We start from the raw sequence: 23,549 nt of genomic DNA, 5'->3' as shown, positions 1-23,549 counted from the left end.
ATTAATAGAGTGCGCTCTATTATTCTTTCCTCTCTTACTCTACATTGTCTGATCCACAAGACTGGGCTTTTCTTGATCCCGCAAAATCCCCAAAAGTGGAAACGTAGGTAATGAGTAAAATGTGGACATCTATCCATCGTCTATGCCCCTGAGCCCGACTGCGGTCTCGGATGAGCTGGAGCCGGCCAACATCCGAGAAACCAAAATTTGCAACTGATGATACATCTTTGACTTGGCTCCTCATGCCGGCGAGCTGGCTAAAAAGCAACTTTGCATCCTCTCCGCGTGTCCCAGTAAATAAACTCTACTGACGCTGACGCAAAACAGATCTTACGCCGGCCGCGTTTACTGACTTTATTCCTGCCTGGAAGCGGGACACGTGACTTGGGAGTTCTCCCAAAAGAAACATTGTAAAATCACAGATGGATCTAATTAGAGAATATGTACAGACAAAGGGTCTTGTTACGCACCTCTTAATTTAACAATTTGTCATTTAAAGGTTGGTTTCTAGACCGTCACCTGAATCTTTACTTTACGAAGAAACCCAATGCTGATAGACCCTAAAGACAGAAAAATTCTGAGCAGCTCAGGAAGAGGACAACCCTGTCCAAAATCTAGATATGAAAAGATAGCTGGCATGAGAGAAGCTGTGAAAGTAGCCGTGTACAGGATGTCAAAAATGGAAAAGTCATCTCTAAACAGAGGAGGAGTTTTGAAGCATTTGCGTACGTCCAATATTGTCACGTACACAGGCCCTGACAAGCTATTTCGCCAGAATATTTGATTATCTTCCCCGTCACTATGCGTGCACTTCGCATAGATAAATGAACCTTTTTTTTCAGACCAATGAAGTGGTACTTTTGTGGCATATCTGATGACCTCTCGTGGCACGCATGTTGGGAATCACCGCTTTAAATCATCTTTAGGAATGACAGCCGGAACCAATTTCTGATATTTCCAATTTCCAATAGCTGCATCATCATTAATTTTATTGTATAGAACCAATTTTTTTTCCCCCGCAAATTATTGACCAATCACAAATTTTGAAAACGGCTTGCTCTCTTTGATGATGTGACGTAAATGGCTCAGGAAACACCCATCCATTTTCTTTGCCGCTTATCCACACGAGGGTCGTGGGGATTGCTGGAGCCAATCACAGCTGTCAACGGGCGGGAGGCGGGGTACGCCCTGAACTGGTTGCCGGCCAATTACAGGGCACATAGAGACAGACAACCAATCACACATAGGGGCAATTTAGAGTTTCCAGTTAATGTTGCATGTTTTTGGGATGTGGGAGTAAGACGGAGTGCCCGGAGAAAACCCACGCAGGCACGGGGAGAACGTTCAAACTCCACAGAGGAGGGTCCGGGATTGAACCCGGGACCTCAGAACTGTGAGGCCAGTTTAACAGTTTAGCAGACGTGATGGTTCTGCCAACGAGAACATTCTACCGTTAGCCATTTGGGCTCCAGCAACAGTGTGGTACGACAGTTGTGGAAGTTGCTAAAGCTGAACATTCGAGGGTGCCAGCCTTGTGGAAATCTCCAATTCTGGATTTATTTATTTGTTTGTTTTTGCATACGTGATGACGTTACATGAATATTACCGTGTGAGCAAGTGTCACCCACAGTGGAATTCTTGGATGAGCTTGCACATGCAGTACATATTGTCCAGCACTATTAGCATCACTGAGTGACAATTGCAAGAAAATGTTTGTTAGGGGAAATTATACAAGACAGAGGTTGTGGTGGTGGTGTGTGTGGGGGGGTGAGTAAACATTAGGGTGGGGGGGAAATAGGGGGGGGGGGGGCAGGCGGGTTACAATCATGAAATGATACCTGCAACTGGACTAAACGCAAAAGTACCTTCCCATCGAAGGCACAGCAACGAGTCCCAACCCACCCCTCAGTCCACTTCCAATGCCATTAATCGGCACCCCTACTCCACCCCCGCTCCCTCCACCCGTGGGTGAAGAAACGCATCATTGGAATCGATAAGTGATTGTCGGCAGCTGCTTTGCGGGGAAGAAAACACGGAACCGAACCAAACAACGCCTTAAAAAAAAAAATCAATTGGAATCCACCACCATGCATTAAAAAAAAATGACGAGATGACAAGTCGACCGTGATGGATGGATGGATGGATGGAGGGAGGGAGGGAGGGAGGGAGGGAGCAGCCGTCGAGCGCATTCTTCTAATGAAACACCGAATGTGTGTAGCGGCGTTTAAACGACCCTTTGATGGCAAACACGACGAGATAAAATCACACACGCTATACGTGGCGTTAATCCTGCAGAGCGCTCGTCACGAGGTGCGCCCCCCACCACCAAAAAAATAGATGCATAAAAATGAAATTGCAATTTTATTTGCACCGCAGGCCCTCATAGAATTACCCGTTGCACATAACTGCAAAGGCTTCTAAGCAAGATCCACTCCGACCAGAATTTTTATAAGTGGCCGTGTTATCATTGAAGTCGCTTTGACTGGCTGCACGCACAGTAAATAAAGCGTGCACGCAACACACCTGTCAGTAGCTGGATGACAGCACGCGCGCACGCACACACGCGCGCGGGCTACAAGGAATTGCATCTTTTTTTTTTTTTTTTTTGCCGTGAGTGCATCCATTGTTTTGTCTCTCGGTGCAAAGTTGCATCCTTACCGTTGCCGTCGCGGGTTAGCCTCGAGTGTCTCTGTTTGGCGTTAAATAGTCCTCGGGTCCATTTGTGCGTGGGTCGGCACCCCTCATCCGGATCCGAGAAAAGCCCCACTTCTCTTCCTAACGTGTGTGCGTGCGTGTGTAAGTGTATGTGTGTACCCCCCCTTCCCCCCCCCCACATGTAGCCTAAACGACGACGAGGAAGAGGAGCGGAAAGAGATAGCGAGAGAGAGAGAGAGAGAGAGAAGAGAGAGAGAGAGAGAGAGAGAGAGAGAGAGAGAGAGTGACGTTACGCCCCCTTAGCTCAACCCCCCCCTCTCCCCCTCGCACTCCCCCAATCCTCGGTGGGATTGGAAGGTAATGGGTCTTAAAGAAACATTCTCTCAGCATTCTCCGCATTTCTGCGATTTACGCGCGTGCATGCAGCGGGGGCGGGGGGCAATCACGCGCACGCGCCGGTGCTGATGCGGCGAGAGAGCGCGAGGGAGGTGGGATGGGGGGGGGGAGAAAAGAATGAGGCAAAGCGAGTGACAGACGTCATATTTGGAAAGGGACCATCGTGCATTGCAGTGCGGCGCCCTGTGCACAACCCCGTGAAAGCACCGCGACGGAACCCCGCGCGCGGCCCGCTGTGGCGTGGCGGAGCTGCAATCCAGTTTACAGGGTTAGGGTTTATTTTTTTTTTAAGACGTGCAACCACAATATGTATTTCATGAAAAGTTGCAAATTGTACTCCTTCCTACCAATTATATAGCTTTTGAGAGACAAAAGGAAAAAAAAATCCCAACCCATTCATGCAATCTAATATTTCACGCGTGCTCTCAATTTGCTGATGTTATTGTCATTTGTGTGTGTGTGTGTGTGTGTGTGCGCGGCTGGGTAAACATAAGGTGGTGTTGTCTTTAAGAGAGCAAGCACACGAAGGGATGATGTAATGTGCTCTCAGACAATGATGTCATCGACTAAGACTCGGCGAGGATTTAAAGTGACAAAGGCTTTTTTTTTTTTTTTTTTCAAGTCGGGCTCCGTCGAAATTCTGCGTCAGGTCTTTTTCACGGAGCAGCAGCAGCAGCAGCAGCAGCAGCAGCACCCGGGGACGTCCTTTGAAAAAAAAAAAAAAAAAAAAAAAAAGAAAGAAGAAGCTATCTAATTTGCAAATGAATCAGGAGCTGGAGGGGCTTTCCAAGTACAGCACGGCATCTTTATTAATAAGGACGTTTCGGATGCAAAACACAATGGCACGCTTTGTCAGACGCCAAAATATGTTATCCATCCAATCATGTCACTTGACGTTCGGAGGGATTCGGTAAGCCAAGAAAAAATTGTGTGCATCTTGCATGTATAATGCAGGTATTTTACAAACATGTATTTTTACTCTAGAAAAAAAAAAGAAAAGAAACGGAAACAAAAACAAACTTGGTGTAGGCTTCCATGAATTGTTAATAAGTCAGTAGAACCTCAAGAGTTCAAGAACAGGTTATGTACCCTCTGGACTTAAACTGCCGCCATGTGACCGAGGCGGGCGCATTAAAAGGAGTTGCATTGATTTAATTGTGTTTTTTTTTTTTAAATTTAACTCTCATCCGATATGATTTTAGAAAGTAAATAAGTGCCTGGCTCCTGAACTCCTGCGGCCCTCGTGAGGATAAGCGGCAAAGAAAATGGATGGGTGAATGAATGAGTGCCATTCTTGTTGTTTCAAAAAAGATTATACATCTTTGTTGTTTTTTGTGGAAGGCTAGAAGAGATTAGTAGCATTTCCATCCGTTACAATAAGGCAAGGCGATTTGAGATATAAGCGCTTTAAGGTATGAGCATGTTCACAGAACAAATTTTGCTCGTATCTCAAGGCACAACGGGAGCTATTGCTAAAACAAATCTAAGGTTGGCCCAAGACCTTTGCACTACTGTTGTTAAAAAAAGTTGTACTGTAATAATGTGTGTCACGCCGAGTATAATTCTATTTTTGTCTTTCTTCAATTCCTAACTCGCACAAATTATTTTTAACAAGTAAGAATATTAAAGTTGTTATGCGTCTTACAAACTGGTCCTGAAAACGGTTACTTTTGCCTTTTGGTAAGAGTCCCTCCGACCGACAAGTTTCTCCCGTTGCAAGGAACCAGATGAAGTTTTCAAGTGTTCCCGGTCCTCTGCCACGTCTTGGTTCACCTTGCACCTGTCTTGGCCAGAACTCCTTTTGGTCCCGCCGTTCCCATCTCTGTCAGATTCTGAGGCCTGACCGTCTTGAGGTCGAGATCCATGTTCTGTTTCTTCAAGATACGACCTGAGAGCATCCACTCGTTCTGCATGTGCATCGAACGGCAACTTGCGGCTGAACCCCTGGCTCTCCCGATCCGATCCGGTTCCGACCACACATTCGGTGATGACGGGTTCCTCCCGGGAATTCTCGTTCTTGGTGATGTCCGTGTCTGAAACGCTAATGTCACAAGCGATCTTGTAGAACAGCGAGTGGTTTTCTTTCATTTTCTCTAAGCTCTGACTGACTGCCGACGACATGGTGACGGAGTCGCTCCCGTCTTCAGAGCAGGCGGGCCGGCGGTCCTCCTCGCGTGACGTCTCCTCGGTGCCGACGTCCGCGTCGGAGATGTGCAACGGCAGGAATTCAAGGCGGTGGTTGGTGGAGAGGAACCACTTTAATCTCAAATCGGAAGCCGCAGGATTCCCGTCATCGCGTTCAGGTTCGTGAAGCTCTCGCTCGTCATTCTCCCCGCAACTGAGAGACGCGACGTGATGCGGCGAAGGCGGGCGTTTGATTTTAGTGGCGACGCCTGCCCTGCGGCTGTGACTTTTGTGCTGGGTTCTGCTCGGGAACTTTATGGGAGTCTCTGCATTGTCAACGTGCTGACCGGTGACGGGAGGCTCTGGGGGAACGTAAATCAGGGAAGTTCTGAATGTCTTCGTCTGGCAGTCAGATTCATGCTCTAAGGAACAAAAAAGGAGTCCATATTTCCCACCATTTGATGAGCTACGGCGCATCATTTATATTTGAAAGCTCACAAAAAGTGGAAAACCAGGTTAATAGTACCTTCTTTTATCTTGTGGAACCGCATTTAATTGTTCTATTGGTTACAATATGTCACTGGCATGAATAGAAGGAAAAAAATTAGATATCTATTTTTTCTAGTAAATAAACTAATAAATGTGCTGCAGCACAAGTGGTTGGCAATTCCTGCCCTAATGAAATACTCATTAATGCAAACATTTTCTATGATTTTGGGCGACAGCCAAGGTGCACTCTTGGACTGTTCCGAGATCCAAACCTAGAACCTCTAAGCTAACCGCGGTTCACTGTGCCGCCTTTCAATCATACTGATAATTAATAGCAATTTATCAGCAAAAAAGTCCCCCCCCCCAAAAAAAACAAAAAAAACAAAACCTAAAGTACCTGATGTTGCTCTTTGCTTTCCTGATGTATCACAGAAGTGCCCCTCCTGCTTGATTGGCGTAATAGCGCTGAAAGAAAGATGGCTCTATATTAAGAAACATTCTTTTTACTAGTGGTGGCCATCTTTTTTTTTTTGCATAATATCATACGTGAAGAAAAAGTAACAGAACACACTGCACGGCACGGTACCGCACCTTTGCATGACTCGCTGTCGTATTCGTTCCACGCGCCTGAGTTTGGCCTCGCGCTGCTCGGGGGTCAAGCAGAGGTCAGGGTCCACCTCGACAGTCAAGATGGAAGAAGGCCGTTCGTCCGCCTGTTCAAGCATTCAGAATGAGGATCATAACGTGTTACGGTAATGCCCTCACATATATATATATTTTTTTCAAATGGAAATCATCTGTGGGCCATTTATTTTCAAAGGGTGACATTATAACATGAAATTGCAAATTATGTTAAACTGCTTTGTGATCCTAGTGGGAATAGATCCAGGTAATTGTAAATATTTTTACATCAATTGTGGCGTTTCGGTATTTGCAGTAAGGCTCGGTACCAGACCAAGTGCAGTATTCTAATTGATCACAATACAACACAAGACGCAGATAATGACATTCAAAGAAATATTCAAAGAAAAGGTATGAAAAAAAAAATCAGCCTACTTTAATTGTTTTGAAAACGGCCAGTATCATCGATTAAATTGGCTAGCCGATTAATCGGTCAGGTCTAATACCTGAGCCGATTAATCGGTCAGGTCTAAAACCAGCGTTTAAAGACAAATTATTGTAAAAAAGTCAAATGTTCTGTCCGTAACTCATCTTTTTTCATTGTAAGAGTTACTTTATTCTTTGTGTATTTTTAAAAAATTTCAGCCGTCACTTTATTCTGCCAAATATCGGAATCAGCGTTGACCTAACCTAAAAAAAATCTATATGGGTCGAGCCCTAATTTTAACCCAGCGATCGACTCAAACAACCTCGATTTCCGAGCTGCGTCTCTCTCGTTGACCCGCTGATGTCTCCCAAGCGTGCTTCCTCGAGGTCTCGGCGGAAACAGCTGCGCTCAGGTCCGAGGACCCGGATGCGCGTCGCCCCGCCTTCGGAACGAGATTCTCCCGAGGCTTCTCCGCTGAGCCTCGAGCCGGCCCGGCTGTCCTGGATTTTTTGTTCGGCTCCTCTGATGAGACCTGCTCAGGCGGCGGGGCGTCCTCCTCGGGCGGGGGATCCACCACGGAAACCCGCCGGGCCACGAGGGAAGACGGCAGCACGGTGGTAACCACCCGGGTCACCCTCAAAGGGAGGGGGGCCTTAGGAAAGTACACAAAGACTAAATATAATCCAAATCTGGAAAACACATTTCATGTTATAGCCTTATTCAAACATGGAGGAAATTGATTTATTTTTTTTCAAAATTCTACACAGTACAGTACAGTATGTAAAAATTACTGCGCTTGGAGTTTGCTGTGTATTACTGATGTGTTTCTAATGCTTTGGTCATCTTACATACATGAACAATATTTGGAAGCATATTTGTGTATGATGCATCTCAGTTTCACGCACATATGTATATTTTATGTGTAAGTGTGTTTTTTTTTATGCCATTGCAAAGATAGCATTTGAAATTTGACTCGAGTTAAATTGTCCAGGTGCACCTGATGAAATGTCCGCCATTTAATTTGCCTTCGCTCGACCCTACAAACCTCCTTTTGCGTTTCGGAACTTTGGCTTTGCGTGTTGGCGGCTGGACCGGGGACGGGAGGCTTCTTCCGATTCGTCATCCTCTCCTGGTTCCTCTTCATCCTCTCCTTCTGCTCCTCCTCGCTCATCTTCACCTTCTAAGGGCGACAAATATCACACTTTGGGTGTTTTTTTTTGTGTGTGTGCAGATGAATCATCACTTGTGTGCACGATATATGTGCTGGATGCGTCCAGATGTACAGGGGGAGGCGCGAGCTGTCTGCTTTTCCCCTGTCGGCGGACATAAGCAACGCAACGTGCCCTAAATTGCGCAAATGATGACAGAATTTCCATTTGGCTGCGATTGCAAAGAGGTAAAAATCAGTTTGGGGGGAGAATCTATATTTGGATGCGAGTTCTGGATCGTGGAAACAATGAAAAAGTCAAACCTTGCTCGTTTGGGACGCTCTATCCGCCGTGATCCCCTTAGTGCCGGACCGAGATGCTGGACAGTTCAAAATGACGACAAATGGTAAAAACAACAATTGTAAATATTATTCTTTGCAATGGCGTGTGTGAATCGGATCAAACCAGATGCATCCTTGCGCGTTTTCACGTTAAGGAGGTCGGGTTTGCCTCTTCGGTGGATGTTTTCAGCGGTGTAGATCACCTGAAAGCCCACAACAGACCCATCAAACGTGTCCAACTTTGCTTCTTTAATGCTCCGTCCTCACCTCAGGCGGTGCCGCAGTCCAGCCGAGGTCCTCGTCGCGAATCTGCACGCTTTGCAGTAACTGCTGGGGTAAAGGAGGCCGGACCGGCAGGTCGTGTTCCATCTTTATATCGCAATATTATCGGGAGCCAGGCCAATGATTTTGTGGATTAAAAAAAAAAAAAAAAAGAAAGAGTGGAAAATATAACTGCAAAGGGGGTGCTGTGGTTGTTGAAAATGTAAAATAAAAATGGGTAAAAATAAAAAATGGGCTGTTGTAGATTAGGAACAACCACCCCCCCCCCAAAAAAAAATAAATTCCTGTAACATGATGCACAGTTTGAACATTTTTTTGGCATCGTACAAAAGGCAGCCTGCGTACCACTCGTGGAACTGCACTGTGAGAATTGCACAATATTTTTAGAGCGATGACAAAAAAAAACCAAACAGATTTACTATTGGCAGACTGCGAGGCATCTCTGTGGGGGAACCGGGAGATCCAGGATGCGGGCCCGAGGATTCGAACACTGAAAGCGAAGGAAGACAAGCTTGGAGTTACTTTTCATTTTGACAAAAATGACAAAAAATGCGCTGCGGATAAAACGTCAGGGAGGCAAAATGTATTAACTGCGGTGTTTCTGTAATCCCAGCAGGAAGCGGAAGTGGTCCCGGTTGACTTTTAACCCAGCGAGGATGTCCTCCATCATCCATAGTTCTCTCTGGGCCTGAGATTGCTCCTGGAAGATAACAATTTGGATGTCTTTTTAGTACGAAATGCAGTGCTGTATCGTATTGTACAATTCAATGGCATTGTGTTACTCCTGGTTTGGTCACTTGGGGGCAGTATAACGCAGGCATATGGATATACAGTGTATGCAGCTGGTAAAGACTCAGTAAATCACACTAAAAGTAGTCGTTCTTCGCCGAGAATAAGATACCACGGCATATTAGGGTCACAAAATGAGAGGGGGGGGGGGGGGTTAGGGGAGCCGGGATGTGCTTTAGACTGGCGGTCATGTGGGACTGGGTTAGTACACCAGGATGCCCTCATGTCAATTGTTGACTTCAAATCGCGTCACGATGACCTTTAATTGCATCCTGCCGAATTTAAATGTCATCATGATGACTCTAAACCACATCTTTTCCCTCTGTCGCATTAGGTAAGACTAATACGGCGTTGTAATTATCTGTCTACATGTGTTGCTCCAGTGTTTTGTTTCAAATATCTGTCGCTTGAAAGGATTTGTTATCCCATCTATGGTATTTTCGTTGTTTGTTAGGCTTAATATGCACAGATTTAACCCTAGAAAACCCAAGACATCCAAATACTCTTTTGTGACCCCCATGGGTTATCTAGGGTTAGCAAAAGAAAAGCTATGTAGTTGTATGAAATAGATATAATCCCCTTTGTTTCATATTTAGTTTGACAGTAGATGTAAACTGCTAGTGGCACTAGACAGCTTGAAGTTTCTCAGTATTTAACTTTTTTTTTTTTTTTTTTGCTCACAAGTCAAAAGAGAAAAAAAACTTCTGAAGTCAGATCACTTGCGTCTGGAGGCATCACCGCACAGTTTGGAGTCAAAACATACCTGCGGCATCCCAAAGTTGCAGATGTGCTGCAGGTGTGAGCGAAAAACACAAAGTTCACTTTCCATTCTCTCGTACTGACCCCACACAACCTCCATTTCCTTGAAGACAAGACGGAAAATATAAATGTGTGATGAAATTCTTATAACGACCAGGCTTTCCGTTTCCCTAAAAATATTTTTGCACACCAATGACAGGTCACACATTCTGGCCCGGATTGCGACCAGTTCCTCCTGCAGCAAAATCTTCTGGGTCAGGGCCTCGTCGTGAACCCGGCGGGGTCCTTGGTTGCTCAAGTCCTCCAGCTGCAGCCTCAACACCTCCAATGCACACTGAACACTCTCCTAGCAACAGAAAACTCACTTTCAAAATGCAAGTACTTATATAAAGCTTACTTTAAAAAAACCCATATATATATATATATATATATATATATATATATATATTTTTTTTTTTTTTGTGCAGGCAACCTTGTCCATTTGTAGTTGCGATAGTTCGACGGACAAAGACTGTAGGAGCTTGTCGCACCCACACAACCTTGTCAACGCAGCCTAAAAAGAACATTTAAAAAATAAAATAAAAGATCTGGACTCCCTTAGAAAGAACCCCTTATAAACTGTGACTACTTACGTCTGCGTCATGTTCCAGAGGTCTGATCGGTGGTGCTTCGGCCTTCGGAGGCTGTAAGATCATCGATACGTGACATTAGGTCGTGGTTCGTTTGTATTCTTAGAACATTTCATTCATTTCATTAACGCGCATTTGTTAACCGGGGTACTGACGGGTAAGTGGCTGCGGTGATGGTGTTGCCGGTGAGGGGGGTGGTGCGCGTTTGCACCCCGGGATGAGGGCGGCAAAGGGGGCAGCAGGTCTGCGTGGACTTCGGCGGAGAAGCTCTAAAGAAAGCGGCGACGTTAAATCAATCGTAATTACACGAAAAGTCAACTGGTGTTTTTTTTTTTTTTTTTTTTTTATTCAATTTGGATTCACCTTCGCTAAAGGTCTTCGTCCAGTGGGGGCACGATGCACAGATCCATATATGGGTGAAGGCTAAAAGGTAACAAACGCCATATAAACTGCTCGTGAAATTCAATTTTACATCCATCCACGTCACGTGACATCCTGACCTCGCTGACCTTCTGCCACCTCTCCGTAACCGGAGTGGCGGGAGCGGATTTGAACTCCGTCGTGGGCGAGGCGGGCCCGTAGTAGAACGTGTCGGGCATGGAGACCGAGTCATCCCGGGGTCGGATGTCAACCCTGCCCACGGGCGTGTGAGGGCGCGACCCCAGCTGACTTCTGGAGGTCAGGGCACCCGTCGCGATGATTTCCGCGTGCGTCTGCGATGCGATGAATTGGAGGGAATCCCGATCCCGGTTCGGACCCCAAGGACTCGGCGTCCGAGCTGAAGGGCTGCACGGCGGGAAGACAATAAAACTACCGAACGCGGGAGAGAATCTTCCAAGTCAAACATTAGCAATAACCTCGTGCTCCTCTGAGCGCTCCGTCTTCCTCTCCGCTCCGTGTTTGGCGTCACGATTCTTCCTCCGCTCAGATGGCTCGGTTCGCTTAGAGCCCTGCTGACCCGTCCCGGTTTTGGATACGTCTCCTCCTCCGAGGGGGACTTTGGGAGGACCACAGATTCGCTGCTGCCGCCTAGCTGAGTGAAATCTTGGTAGCTCGAGCAGCGCCTGCAGAGATTAGACAGTGGAACGACAAATGAGGGCGAACTAGTACATAAATGAAGTTCAAATATCATAAACACTCAAAATCCTACCATGAATTTCTTAATTCTAGTCAAAATTTTGAAAAACATGTTTAGGAAAATTTCACTTGTTTCAAGCCATTTTCAAGAGGTGGGGAATCATTCCCCCATAGCAACATGTGACAATATCCATATTTTGTCTGGCAGTGACCCCTTACCTGTGCATGGAAGCGTCCGTCTCCATGGTAGCGGACTGACTGAGCGCTCGGACCCAACCCAGCATGTCCTCCTGAGTGTCGGCGCTGAAATAATAAGAGCGCATCCCCTGGTGCACCACCTGGGAGTTTGTTATATGCGCACGACGTCAAACACGTTGCATGCAATATGTATCGAAATTAAACTCATCTTGATGCAAGGAATATTTATCAATGTAAACGCTAAATATCAGGAAAAACAATTAGTGCTTAAAACAGGGGTGCTCAATGCTCAAAGCAGAAGCCACTGGTTTCTTTTAGGCAGCACACAGAACTTTCTCTAACAACGACATTGCTCCGTCACACTCACTTTTCCTAGTTTACCTTCGCCTCCCCCGCCCCTCTCTTAAAGACGTACACCAGTAATTATAAATGTTGCAGCACTTACACAGCCCATTAATGTGTTTTATAATGACAGCATCCACAGTCTGGGCAACGTAGAGCAAAGACGAGCTAGACCTGCTGCTTATCTTTACTTTCGATATTAATGGAGAAAGTTAAAAAAAAAGAAATGCTGTTGTTTTAAGATGCAATGACTGTCAGAGTATGTGAATAATCGAAGAAAAAGTGGTTAAACTGGATGAGATTTTCTCTTTTTCGAGCGAGAAAGGTCTGGTCTGAAGCCAAAGTAGAAAGTGCAGGATGAGATGGTGGGTCATTTTAAAATTCCACCTTAGCACAGCCTGATCCAGGATGAACACACAGACAATACAGTGCACAAAAAGCTAATTCTGTGCTGGAAAAGTAGATCTTGGGGTAAAAAAGTCTGGGCACCCCTGGCTTAAAACATCCATTGTCATAAATGGACTTCAAATTGGTCTACAGGTCTTGCTTTAATATATATATTAATGTCATAAACAGCCGATAAAATAAAGTTACCTTGAAGGTGAACTTTCTGTTCTTGCATTCTCGCGGCGCGCAGAATAAGATTTTGTAGCTTGGCAACGGAATGCTGCCCAGCACCGATTCTTCCCTGCTGTCTGATTTTTTTTTTTTGCGGGGGGCAAAACAAGGAAAGAAAGTGAGCGCGATCCATCACAGCAGCACAAACGACAACCGATGTTTACCTTTGTAGTAGAACAAACAGTAGTTGGAGAGGACGAACCATCTTCTCTTCCACAATTTCAAACCAGTGCTGTCCTAAAGAGGGGCGGGGGGGGGGGGGATAAATGAGGACTGATTGTTTTGAAGTAAAAAATGATGAATATTATTTTATCCTGTAGAAGAAGGGCCGATACTTTTTTGTTGAGCCATCCTCTGATGACCACTGGGCAGTTGGGGTCCCTCTTGGACGCCTGGCATCTTTTGCCAAATGCTTGCAACTTGCCGTCGCTTTCCTGCACAGTTTGATGATTGAAAAAAATAATAATAATAATCATGATAAATGAAATGGAAAATGCAAAACAAAATTCACGCTCAAAGATTGACACCAACCCTTCTGACGGGGAAGTAAGAGATGGTGGCCACGCTGGATGCTTGGCTTAGTCTGTCCTGCTCATCCATCCTGCAGACGACATTTAGAGTGAATATAGTCCAAAAAATGATTACAGTTCTCTAAAATCAATTTAAAAAAACCCAAGTGAAATAAAGTTTGCACGAGTGGTTCCTGGCCTCAGCACGAGGCCTGACGGCAACCTCGCCGTGTCGAATGGTTCCCACGCTAAAAGCCCCCGAACACACCGGCCGCATTCCCTTCTGGCTTGTTCTTCCTCTCTCGGCCTTGCCCTCGCCCACTTGTACCCGCATTCTCCCACTTATTCTATTCTGAGCCGGCCAGCATCTCCACGACGCGAACTACGTAAGTGACGGGGTGACAGCTGCGCGGCCCTGTGTGGCTGAGAGTCTGTGGGGAGGTTAAAAAAAAATTGAAAAAAATAAAAAACACAGCGGCAGGGGGAACGGCCGACCGGTATGGGAGGCACGATCTGGAATGTGTGGCCCGGACTGGAAGGAATGTGGCCGGAGTGAAATCCCAAATAGAGATGGAGACAAATGTGCGACTCTGGGAATTCCATCACGTTTGTTTCCGTAATCGCGTGCGAGCATGTTTTGGAAGAAACTACTTTTCCCATAATCCTCCTTTTGGCCAACGCTTTACCAGCTGATCCACCGTGCCGCCTCATAAAATATACATGTCCGAATATTTTTAGAGTCTTTCTACTTGTCGCCCCACCATTTGTTTTCAAATATCCGTTATGATACTGTAACACTGGTGCTATTTGTTAGCCTATCTATGGCGTTTCCTATTGGGCTAGTGGATTTTAAGGCAAAGTTTTTGCATGTTTTTTTTATTTACACACGTGTGTTTTTTTTCTTTCTTAAATGTTTGTCTTGATAGCAGACTTCAACTGGGAACAGAATTTAACAGCTTGAAATGTGTTTTTTGAAGAATTGTTGCACTGTACCAAAATGTCGGTCTATATTTATTCCTGCACTCTTGACCCTGCTCAAACAGAAGATGAAAAACAAGATAAAGATGAAGTAAAGATCTGAGCGTTAACTGTCTCTCCCCCCCACCACCAGTTGATCGCAAACCACAATCATCCTTCGAATCAGTCGCGGACTCAATTTTTCCACAACAACCACTGCTTTGTCAACTCCAAGAGTTTAAAAAAAAAAAAAAATCGCCTACATTCCAGCACCTCTGGGGGTGTTATTGTTGGACTTTTGCAAAACCTCCTTGATAACGAGTGAAGAGGAAAAAGGAGGTGGAGGAGGGTGGGTCATACGCTGCGGGGAGGACGAGAAAACTTGAAATGCAAAAAGAGAGCCGATGATGCTGATGACGGCGGGGAGGACAAACGTCGAGTGTGTGCAGCGCACAGGCCCAGCTTTGTGGAAACATTTGCATGTCTCCTACACGCCGCCGACGAAGCATCTCCGCGCGTTTGACCTCGGCGGACAAACTACTGAGAACTGGGAAACCAGTGCAGAATACACAAATATACGTGTACAGTGGACAAAAACTACACCACAATTGCCCTTTAAAAATTGATTCCCAAACCGTCGTGCATTTCGCTCATACTCCTCTTATTGATTAAAGATAAAACGTATTCCGTAAACAAAAGTGAACGTGAAGATAAGATGCCGATAAAGACGGCGTATCGCTTTACCTGACTTCTCGGGCCACTTTGCAGGTGTCTTCGCAGCATCCACTTCCCGTTTGTTCCACAAAGCGCAGCGCGTCAGCTCTCCTCGCGCACAATCTCGCCTTTGCAGCGTCGGCTCATCTCTCTTTTCACGCTTTCAGGGTCTTCCTCCTTCACCCTCCCTCAGTACCCCTTCTCGGACGTCGTCGTCTTCTCCCGGCATGCCTTGCCACAGCTTCTCTTGTCTTTTGCTGAGCGTGGGCTTGTGACTGAGGAATTTATGGGCGAGGGGGGGGAAAGAAAAAACAGCTGGTCTGTCAGTCCTCTCAGTCAGCCTTTTGCTTTATTGAAATGTCATCGTGGTACTGTATATTGTTAAAGGCCCTTCCAGTGGGAGTGCAAGGCGTGTTTTACATGAAAAGAAGCACACGCTTGTAAGTCCTGACGTTAGTTAAAGGGGTCACCATCATGATTCGGCCGAATTAATGTACACAAGGCAACACAGCCAAAAAATTCACACAGTACATGACAGAAAATGCCTTCCGCAAACCCAAAAAACAACGCGTAAAACAACTTCTAAGTGAAATAAAGTCCATCTGGGCACTAGGCCCTTTAAGGGGATTAAGAACATTCCATTCACTGTAATTTTATTTATAGAGCGCTTTGTAATCAACAACTGAAACAAAGTGTCATACACAAATGCTATATGAACATTAAACACAAGATAACTGGTCATAGGGTTAAAAACGAACAAAAAAATGACAAAAAAAAAAAGGGTTCAGGTCACGTGCTGTGTTGAACGCCAGGGAATAAAAGTGGGTTTTAGGATTTGTTTTAAAAATAGCAAAAATCGGGAGTGGAACGATGAATGGAGCAGTGTGTCAAACTTTAAAAGCAAAAGAATCTTAAAAAGAACACTGAAGCGCGCAGGCAACCAGTGGACGAAGACCAGAACAGGAGTTCCATGCAGCAGAACTTTAACCCGATTGGAGATGTTGGAGGGAGGTTATAGTTTGCAAAGCAATACAAGGAAGCACGAATGTAGATTTTAATGGCGTGTTGTCATACGCTCGAGAGAGCCGACAGCAAGGGGAAACTATCAAAGGCATTTGAAGTGCTGAGATAAGGTGAAGTCAATGCTAACTTTAAAACTCTAACATCACAATGCTGCGCCATCTTGCCATGAATAACAAACACTACTATCGTTCCATTTTGTAATTAATGACGCACATGTCCAGACCATTTGGTTTTGGAGCAGACAGGTTGCGACCTCGGGACGCTGAGATGTCCCGTTCCCACCAGGGACCACACACTCGATATTCATGACCCTTCCCTCGAGTCTAGTTAGCATACGCCACTATCAGCTCTCTTGCCTGCCAGCTGCGCTGCTACTTCTCAAGTCCGTCTGATGCTCTGAACACTGGTAATGAGGAAGCTTAGCCTGAAATAAGAAGTACCTTGAATCTATAGGTGTAGGTAGTACACATATATTCGTTTTAAGACCTTGGTGGGGGGGGGGGGGGGGTTAAGGCAACAGTAAGAGTACATTCTCTCCCCTCCACAATAAACCTTGCTAAGGTTTTTGTATTCAGTCTCTTTAGAATGTGTATCTATATTTCCAGGTATTCAATCCGAGCATCTGGCAAGGAACGACTCCTATTCAGTAAAAAAATCGATGAAAAAAATTACTATGAGGGATACATAAATACTGAAGTTATGATATGGTCTACAGGAATTCCCTACAATTTGATGCACTGACTACATGAATAAAGACCCTATATATATTTATAATGCATATTTTTTTTCAATACAAGTGATATGTTGACCACGTTTGTGTTGGTTGTTTACTGTCCAGCAGGGGGAGCTCTTTCATCACTTTGAAAATCAAAGGGGTTCTTAATTTGATGGTTAGCGAAAGAAGCTGAAGTCTATTAAGGTGAATGTATCGATGATCATCTAAATGATGGGAGAATGACAAATTGGGAGCACTTAGCGGATCGATCACGATGACATGTAAATGAATACTTTGCCACTGGGTGGCATCACCTTTATTCATGTGGTATATTTTCACAAATTTTGTTGGACTGTGATGCGTGCCTTGTGGAACGCCATTAGTTTGTGCTGTAAATGTGATATTTTCAGCATGAAGAGCAGTGTTGTGGCTTTTGGGTGTTTTTTTTTTTTTTTGGGGTACTTACTATATGACTATCATGCCACAAGATGGCACCATAGCCCTTATAATAAATCAAAATATGAATAGGCTACAAGGAACTATGTTGAAGTGACACCTCCTGACTGTTTAAGAGTTTTGTAGGTCTGACACGAGCCAAATTTAGTGCGGGTGATTATTGGAAAGTCTCCATCATATGTGTGTTTTCGCTTTTTCTATAGCAGTTTATGTAACATATATACACAATGCCTACAAGCAGTAGGGGGGAGTTTTACTTTATGTTAGTTTTATTGTAACCCTTATGTTACTTAAGTACCATAGGGTTACAATAAAACTATATTTAAATATTTTTTTAAAAATGTATTGATTATTAGTATATTATTATAATTATTTATTAATTTTAAATTTAGGTTTTTTTTATTTAAAATTAAAAATTGAGCTACTCCGTCAATAAAACATTACTTAATTTACTGCCTTCACAGCTAATACCGTACATGATTTTTTTAATTTTTATTGGGGATTGTTGATATATTACTTTTATCAGAAAAAAAGTTTTTTTTTTTTTTTTTAGGTGAAATAAAATCATAGAAGAAGATATACAGAACTCGTGTCCTTTGCCTGGCGTGCTGTTCTTTTGCAGGATTATCGCAGAAGTGGTCCCGGTGGGTATCTCGGAGAAAGCATTCACTTCGAACATCTTAAAAATGTCGTAAATCACGTGAAGTGAAGGTGGATACATACAGTCGGGATTTTAAATGAAGACACCTTACATGGTAGAAGCTTTCCATGAGGTGCATGCAGAAAAGTGTTGACAACAAGTTGGACAGCAGGAAGCTGAAGGACACGCTACGGTCACGGGCCACTAAATGAAGAATTCACATGGATAAAGAGCTTTTATTTCATGTCATCGCCTGACGCACGATGTCAACAGAGATGAAATGACGGTTTGTTGCGGCCCGGGGTACACATTTTGACCCGGAAACCTGAACGCAGCCACCGAGAAGTTTGACGAGAGGCATCAACAATATTTTTAGTTCATCTCCAATTTTACAAGCCGTATTATTAAAATATTGCGTGTGTTGTTGACAACTGAACCGTGGATTGTTACGTACCAACGTCACACGTCGTCTATTTAAAGCAAACCTTAACATGCCCTTGAAGCCTGTTTAGCTCACTGCTAGAAAACAATGTAAAATGTCATAGACAGGCTAACGAATAGCATCTGTGCTAAAACACAAATGGTGAAGAAACATGTAGACAGACAGACAATAAAACAACTACTAGTACTCACAGTACAGTATGCACTACTCACAGGTATGTAGTGTAGCTTTTGTGCAAAAAAATGACTAATATCACAACTGCTTAGCAACTCAGTTGTGAAACATTAAACACAGATTACAAAATTTTCTTTACTGATGCACTATAAACTTTACAGGTGAACTTAAATTGCCTTTAAACTTCTTAATTTTTAATGTTTTTTGCACAACTTATAGTTTGAAGCCTGACGACGGCGTGGGACTGTCAATAAATTGTTACTGTGGGTGATGTGAAAAAATAAACAATATGGAACGAGAAAATGTATTAGCGCAGCCATGGTTCAAAAACCGGCTGCAGATTTTGACATTCTGCTATTAGAGAAAAGCCGGTTGGGCAAAAGGTTCAACAATGAAGAGTTAAATATGTGTTCAAAAGTTTAGAGAAGGTTTCACAATTCACCGATAAAGGTCATAGGGCAACGATATTTAAAAGTGTGATGCTAATACCACATGGGGTCTGCCGGCTCCCTCTGGTGGTACATGAAAGAATTACTGCCAAAGTCAAGTTCAGTTGTGTTTAACGTTTTCGTACGTTTGCATTTAATATTTAAGAATTTTCCACCCATCCATCCATTTTATTTGCCGCTTATCCTCACGGGGGAGGCAGGGGAGTGCTGTAGTGTATCCCAGCTGTCAACGGGGGAGGAGGCGGGGTGCACCCTGAACTGGTCGACAGCCAATCGCAGGGAACTTAAGAGTTGTTTCGTTGTTTGATTGCGTAAAATGACGAGTGTCTTTTATTCAAAGTCAGTCGCAGCGCCGGATCACGCAATCCGAGTGCGTCCCCAACCAGACACCCGGCAGCATTTTGTCATAAAAGCGACTCTTAACCTGCTGCAGGAGCGTCGCCGTTTCCCCGACGGTGCCGTCGTCACACACCTCCACGGCGTAGAAATTGAGGATCCCCGCGGGGTGGTCGATGTACACGCCCAACACGGAAGACCTGGGAACGTCTCGGATTTCGGATATGCGACCGTCGTGCCAGGCGAGATAACAGGAACCGCTCCAGCCCACACACCAGGAGTCCTCGTTGTCCCCGAGTCCGCAGGAGCCGTCTTTGTTCCTCCTCCCGGCACGTTCGCTGGCCAGCCCGACCACGACCCAGCCGGAACACTGCACCTCGTAGTAGGCCCGGAATCCCAGGATGCCCTCTTTGCAAAGCACCTTTTGGAAAGGAGTTGACAGTAAAATTAGATTCAATGCAGATGCTTGACTTTGACTCACGTAAGTTTTTTTAGAATTGTCTCAAATCTCATTCACTAACAACGTTGACACGTTACTGGGTCTTAAAGTCTTTTGTTGCAGCTGCAGACATTTGAGCTGTTTTAGTACCGCCAAGTACCTGGGGCATGTACTCAAACCTCTCCGGCCTCTCCAAGACCGGACAAGTGACGTCGTCGGTTATCCGAGCCACTTTAGCGCCACCTTCCGTTACCCACAGCGCCTTGTTGGCCGTCCGCGCGTCAAACGAAAGCTTCATCCAGTCTGACAAGAACACAGTCAGCTGTTTTGTCAAAAGGAATAAAACAACGACATGTTTTTTTTGTAATAAATCTGTTGTCCTTACGTTTGACGAGATCGGCTCTGCACTTTGGCTCCGGCACGTCGGGCTCGTAGGCTGGCGTCTTTTCTGAAAGCGGATTATTCATTTTCATTCACGCAGTCTATCATAAGTCTTAAGTCTTAACGCTCAAGTTTCAAGCAAGTCCTACAGAATACACATACATACACATACTGTAGTCATATTTTAATATTTCCAAAACCAGCCTTTGTATTGCCTTCTCAATCACGGCGCAAAGCTAAGATGTTCTTAGGTAACATGTGCTAAAGTGCAAAGCTAACAATGCTCACATGTCTTTCTAACCTGTTGTGTCGCGTATTTTTGAGTTTCAAACCGTGCGTGCTGCCAATATTTTCACAAATGGATCAAGAACATCGTCCCTTGGAGAGTTAGATGGCGGGAAAAAATAATTTTTTTTATCTTGACGGCACCAAAAATGATTTGTGGCAAACGTCATGTGCCATCTTAAAAGCCGAGTCACATGTTGCTCAGGTTATTTGAATTATTAAGTTGCTAACCCGTTTTTATGTTTTGTTGTATATTTCATTATGCTCCGCGCATTTTTTTTTTCACTTTTACTGAAACAAGTTGAATCAGTAATTTTTTTGATCATTTTTTTTTTCTTTTTATAGAATTCTGGACTTTTACTAAACTACTGCCACCTCCGCCAACATTCAAGGCCACTAAAAATAGTCGCGGTTGCCGTGGCAATGGGAGCGTACCATCCGAAGGATTCCCAGGCACCACCGGGCTACTTGAAGGTACGACTTTCCCACTTTCGCTCTCAGGTCATAACACTTGGTCCCCCGGCATTTACCTGATTAAATATGTCAACAGATGGCGGAAGGCGAGCGATCGTATGTTTACATAAACGCCATCTGCCTCTGTCGCATCATCCCGACCACGACAACGTTATTTGGGGCGATGATTTTCAATAGCCGGCAGAAATTATTTTACTCAGACCTCACGTGCCAATCGTACACAATCGGCATTCTTTTGATTTTGACACGTTGAGATTTACGCAAGGTTACGCAAAGGATCTCGGCGCTAATAACAGTTTTGTCATCAAATGCTTTTTGCATATCCAGGTTTTCCGGTCAGGACTGAGATTAAGATGTGGAGACATCTAATCCCGACAGCATTAAGATGTCATCACAGGCAGTAAATTTTCTTGACGTCAGATCCCACCACAGAATCCAAAATAAAGTGTTGCGACATTCACGCCGGCCTTCAACTTTGATTCCAGGAAAAACGAGTCAATTAATCTCAGTCGGAGCCAAAGTGAATAACCGTGTCAGCATTTTCTCGCATATCCCGCGAGACACCTATTTGCCGTCAAAATTATGAAAAAAAAAAAAAAAAAAATGAGGTTGTCCTCACATGACCCGCACTAGGCTATGGAAGATCACATTTGTCTAGATTCACCCTGAAAATAAACAGCTTGTCTATTTTTAAATTGTCGATTTTTTTAGTTTTACACATAGATTTAATCTTTGTTTTTTCCGCTTTTTTTTTTTTTTTAAACTGTTCTGTCCAACTGCATTTTCCAATAAATAAATATTTTTCCAAGCGTCAGGCCGTCCTTACAATGACCAGGATGAAATCGGTTGAATATTACATGAAGTCGAGTCAAGTCGGGTGAAAAGCAGAAAATCCAGCTCACCGTTTCCTGGCCGCCAGGCGTTTGACGCGATTTCTTTGGTGGAAGGCATCCTAACAGCAGCTCGGTTTGAGTCCATACTGAGTGGCCGGTCTTATGTACCTTGAATGCACCACAGAGGCGACGGAGTCACTCACGGTTGGTGGTGCGGATCCGTGATGCGAGATCGTAAATGTCTATAACACGCAGAATCGTGTAACCAGATCGCCGTTTTAATATGGTTCTCTTAAAAGGGAAACACGGGCGCTTGGATGTGAGGGCATCCAATTGTGCCGGGCAAAAAATATCCGACGCGCCCGGCGCTCTGCCGCCGCATCACCGACCTTTAAACGGGCCACACGGTCAGGACTGATAATAAAGGATGACTTTGGTATATGTGGTAGCACCTGATGACACCAAAAAAAAAAAAAAAAAAGATTTTGACATTCTTTAAGGTAATTTAGTAACAGGAAAATACAATTTCTATGTTTTTCCTACAGTGGCCCTGCGATTCGTTGGCGAGCAGTCCGCGGTGTGCCCTGCCTCCCGCCCAAAGCCAGCTGGGATCGACTCCAGCTCATCCGTGGTGGTGATGACAGCGTCCCGCTGCGGGCTGAAGGAACCGGGGAGACTGGAAGATTCGGTGGAAAATCAAGGCAGTGATGTGCAAAGATATCCTGGATCAATAAAACTCATCCCACGGGCCACTTAGCCTCAGGCTGGCGGGACAGTTTATATTTCAGCAGGACCACCAGAGTCAAGATACCAAAGGAATTGCATCGGGACAACTTCATGAACGTCATTGAGGTCTTGATAAATTGTTTGATCATTCAACCATTAATCAATGGGAGAACTGACTTTTAAAAGATTCGATAGTGACGGGACAGGACCTAGTTATACTGCACTGTATGTGTGTGCCATAATAAAGGGGCCAAAAGGACTACGTTTGGCTAAATGGAGTTCCTCAACTCACTTCAACAACCAAGATGGGACCAGATTAGACTTAAGCAATACTCTTATTGCTTTGGACGGAGTACAAAACCCAGGAAGAAGTGAGGTTTTTTTTTTTTTTTTTTTAGCAAATTTAGCAGGACAGATTCCCCCAAAGTCCAAGCTAAAAGGCAAAATTCTGATCAGTGAATATTTGGGAGTATTTATTGATATACTTATTTATAAAACAGCAATGATTTTACAGTACAGTTCATATGAGACCATGGTACATAACCTAAATACTGAAGCCATTCCATGTCACACGGCAAAGTGCCGAGATTTCAACCTGCGTGATCGCCTCGGCCGCTTACGGTCCCCGTCGCTTTCATGTTCCCCGAGCGTCAGCGGAGAAAAATGCGCCCGCTCGTAAACGGTCCCCTTTAGGTTACGACGTTCGGCCGTTTACATCTTCGGCACGTTGACAGTCAACACTGGCCCGGGAATGCGCGCGTGAGCGCAGCAGGCTAAACGTAACATACAAAGCTCGTCCTGAGCTCTGCTGAATGCTGAGCGCGGAAGAATGTTTTGACAGTGTGCAGTGTGCTGATTGGGAAGAAAAAAAAAACAGTTTTTTGAACGCACCCCTGACAGGTGAAGTGATCTGGGTTTCAAACGCTGAACTGTGCCCTTTTCTAGTCAGGGGTGTTTTTACATTATTTTTTGGTTCACACAAATACATTGCTGCTGGGTTATTATTGATGCTGATATGTTTGAAAATGAAGTCTTGAACAAAATTCTTTTGAATGTAAAAAAAAAAAAAAAAGTAAAATGGACCACTATCTACAATAAAAT

General features: G+C 44.5%; 3 protein-coding genes across 3 annotated transcripts; all 3 read right to left on the bottom strand.

Moving 5' to 3' along the window:
• Window positions 1-3,853: 3,853 nt before the first annotated feature.
• On the bottom strand, window positions 3,854-9,195 carry LOC133495599 (uncharacterized). The gene is made up of 10 exons (XM_061810457.1): window positions 9,075-9,195; window positions 8,903-8,973; window positions 8,469-8,570; window positions 8,326-8,404; window positions 8,184-8,239; window positions 7,758-7,892; window positions 7,035-7,364; window positions 6,256-6,377; window positions 6,062-6,129; window positions 3,854-5,537 (listed from the first exon to the last, which is right to left on the bottom strand). Exons 1-10 carry the CDS (start codon window positions 9,151-9,153, stop codon window positions 4,693-4,695), a joined length of 1,887 nt encoding a protein of 628 aa, XP_061666441.1. The 5' UTR covers window positions 9,154-9,195; the 3' UTR covers window positions 3,854-4,692.
• A 792-nt stretch (window positions 9,196-9,987) lies between these two features.
• Window positions 9,988-13,126, bottom strand: LOC133496005 (pleckstrin homology domain-containing family A member 4-like). Its single transcript, XM_061811115.1, has 11 exons — window positions 13,060-13,126; window positions 12,872-12,972; window positions 11,957-12,075; window positions 11,518-11,724; window positions 11,170-11,446; window positions 11,024-11,083; window positions 10,816-10,929; window positions 10,664-10,714; window positions 10,504-10,584; window positions 10,222-10,377; window positions 9,988-10,134 (listed from the first exon to the last, which is right to left on the bottom strand). The coding sequence occupies exons 3-11, from the start codon at window positions 12,058-12,060 to the stop codon at window positions 9,988-9,990; spliced, it is 1,197 nt and encodes a 398-aa protein (XP_061667099.1). The 5' UTR covers window positions 12,061-12,075; window positions 12,872-12,972; window positions 13,060-13,126.
• Window positions 13,127-19,314: 6,188 nt separating this feature from the next.
• LOC133496004 (tripartite motif-containing protein 16-like) lies at window positions 19,315-20,216 on the bottom strand. The gene is made up of 3 exons (XM_061811114.1): window positions 20,135-20,216; window positions 19,929-20,052; window positions 19,315-19,786 (listed from the first exon to the last, which is right to left on the bottom strand). Exons 1-3 carry the CDS (start codon window positions 20,214-20,216, stop codon window positions 19,315-19,317), a joined length of 678 nt encoding a protein of 225 aa, XP_061667098.1.
• Window positions 20,217-23,549: the final 3,333 nt, after the last annotated feature.

This window comes from Syngnathoides biaculeatus, chromosome 22 (genome assembly GCF_019802595.1).
Source record: "Syngnathoides biaculeatus isolate LvHL_M chromosome 22, ASM1980259v1, whole genome shotgun sequence".
Lineage (NCBI taxonomy): Eukaryota > Metazoa > Chordata > Actinopteri > Syngnathiformes > Syngnathidae > Syngnathoides > Syngnathoides biaculeatus.
The sequence above is the reverse complement of the archived record's forward strand: the minus strand, read 5'-3'. Positions and strand labels throughout refer to the sequence as shown.

Excerpts from the sequence above, each read along its gene's own strand:
- LOC133495599 (XM_061810457.1), bottom strand. The coding sequence starts at position 9,153 with ATGATGGAGGACATCCTCGCTGGGTTAAAAGTCAACCGGGACCACTTC. Across the intron at positions 7,893-8,183 it reads GAGCGTCCCAAACGAGCAAG|AAGGTGAAGATGAGCGAGGA; the intron begins GTTTGACTTTTT and ends TGTCGCCCTTAG. Across the intron at positions 7,365-7,757 it reads GTTCCGAAACGCAAAAGGAG|GCCCCCCTCCCTTTGAGGGT; the intron begins GTTTGTAGGGTC and ends TACTTTCCTAAG.
- LOC133496005 (XM_061811115.1), bottom strand. The coding sequence starts at position 12,060 with ATGCGCTCTTATTATTTCAGCGCCGACACTCAGGAGGACATGCTGGGT. Across the intron at positions 10,930-11,023 it reads GACGAAGACCTTTAGCGAAG|AGCTTCTCCGCCGAAGTCCA; the intron begins GTGAATCCAAAT and ends CGCTTTCTTTAG. Across the intron at positions 10,585-10,663 it reads CTCTGGAACATGACGCAGAC|GCTGCGTTGACAAGGTTGTG; the intron begins GTAAGTAGTCAC and ends TGTTCTTTTTAG.
- LOC133496004 (XM_061811114.1), bottom strand. The coding sequence starts at position 20,216 with ATGAATAATCCGCTTTCAGAAAAGACGCCAGCCTACGAGCCCGACGTG. Across the intron at positions 20,053-20,134 it reads CAGAGCCGATCTCGTCAAAC|ACTGGATGAAGCTTTCGTTT; the intron begins GTAAGGACAACA and ends TGTTCTTGTCAG. Across the intron at positions 19,787-19,928 it reads GTCTTGGAGAGGCCGGAGAG|TCAAAGTCAAGCATCTGCAT; the intron begins GTTTGAGTACAT and ends AACTTACGTGAG.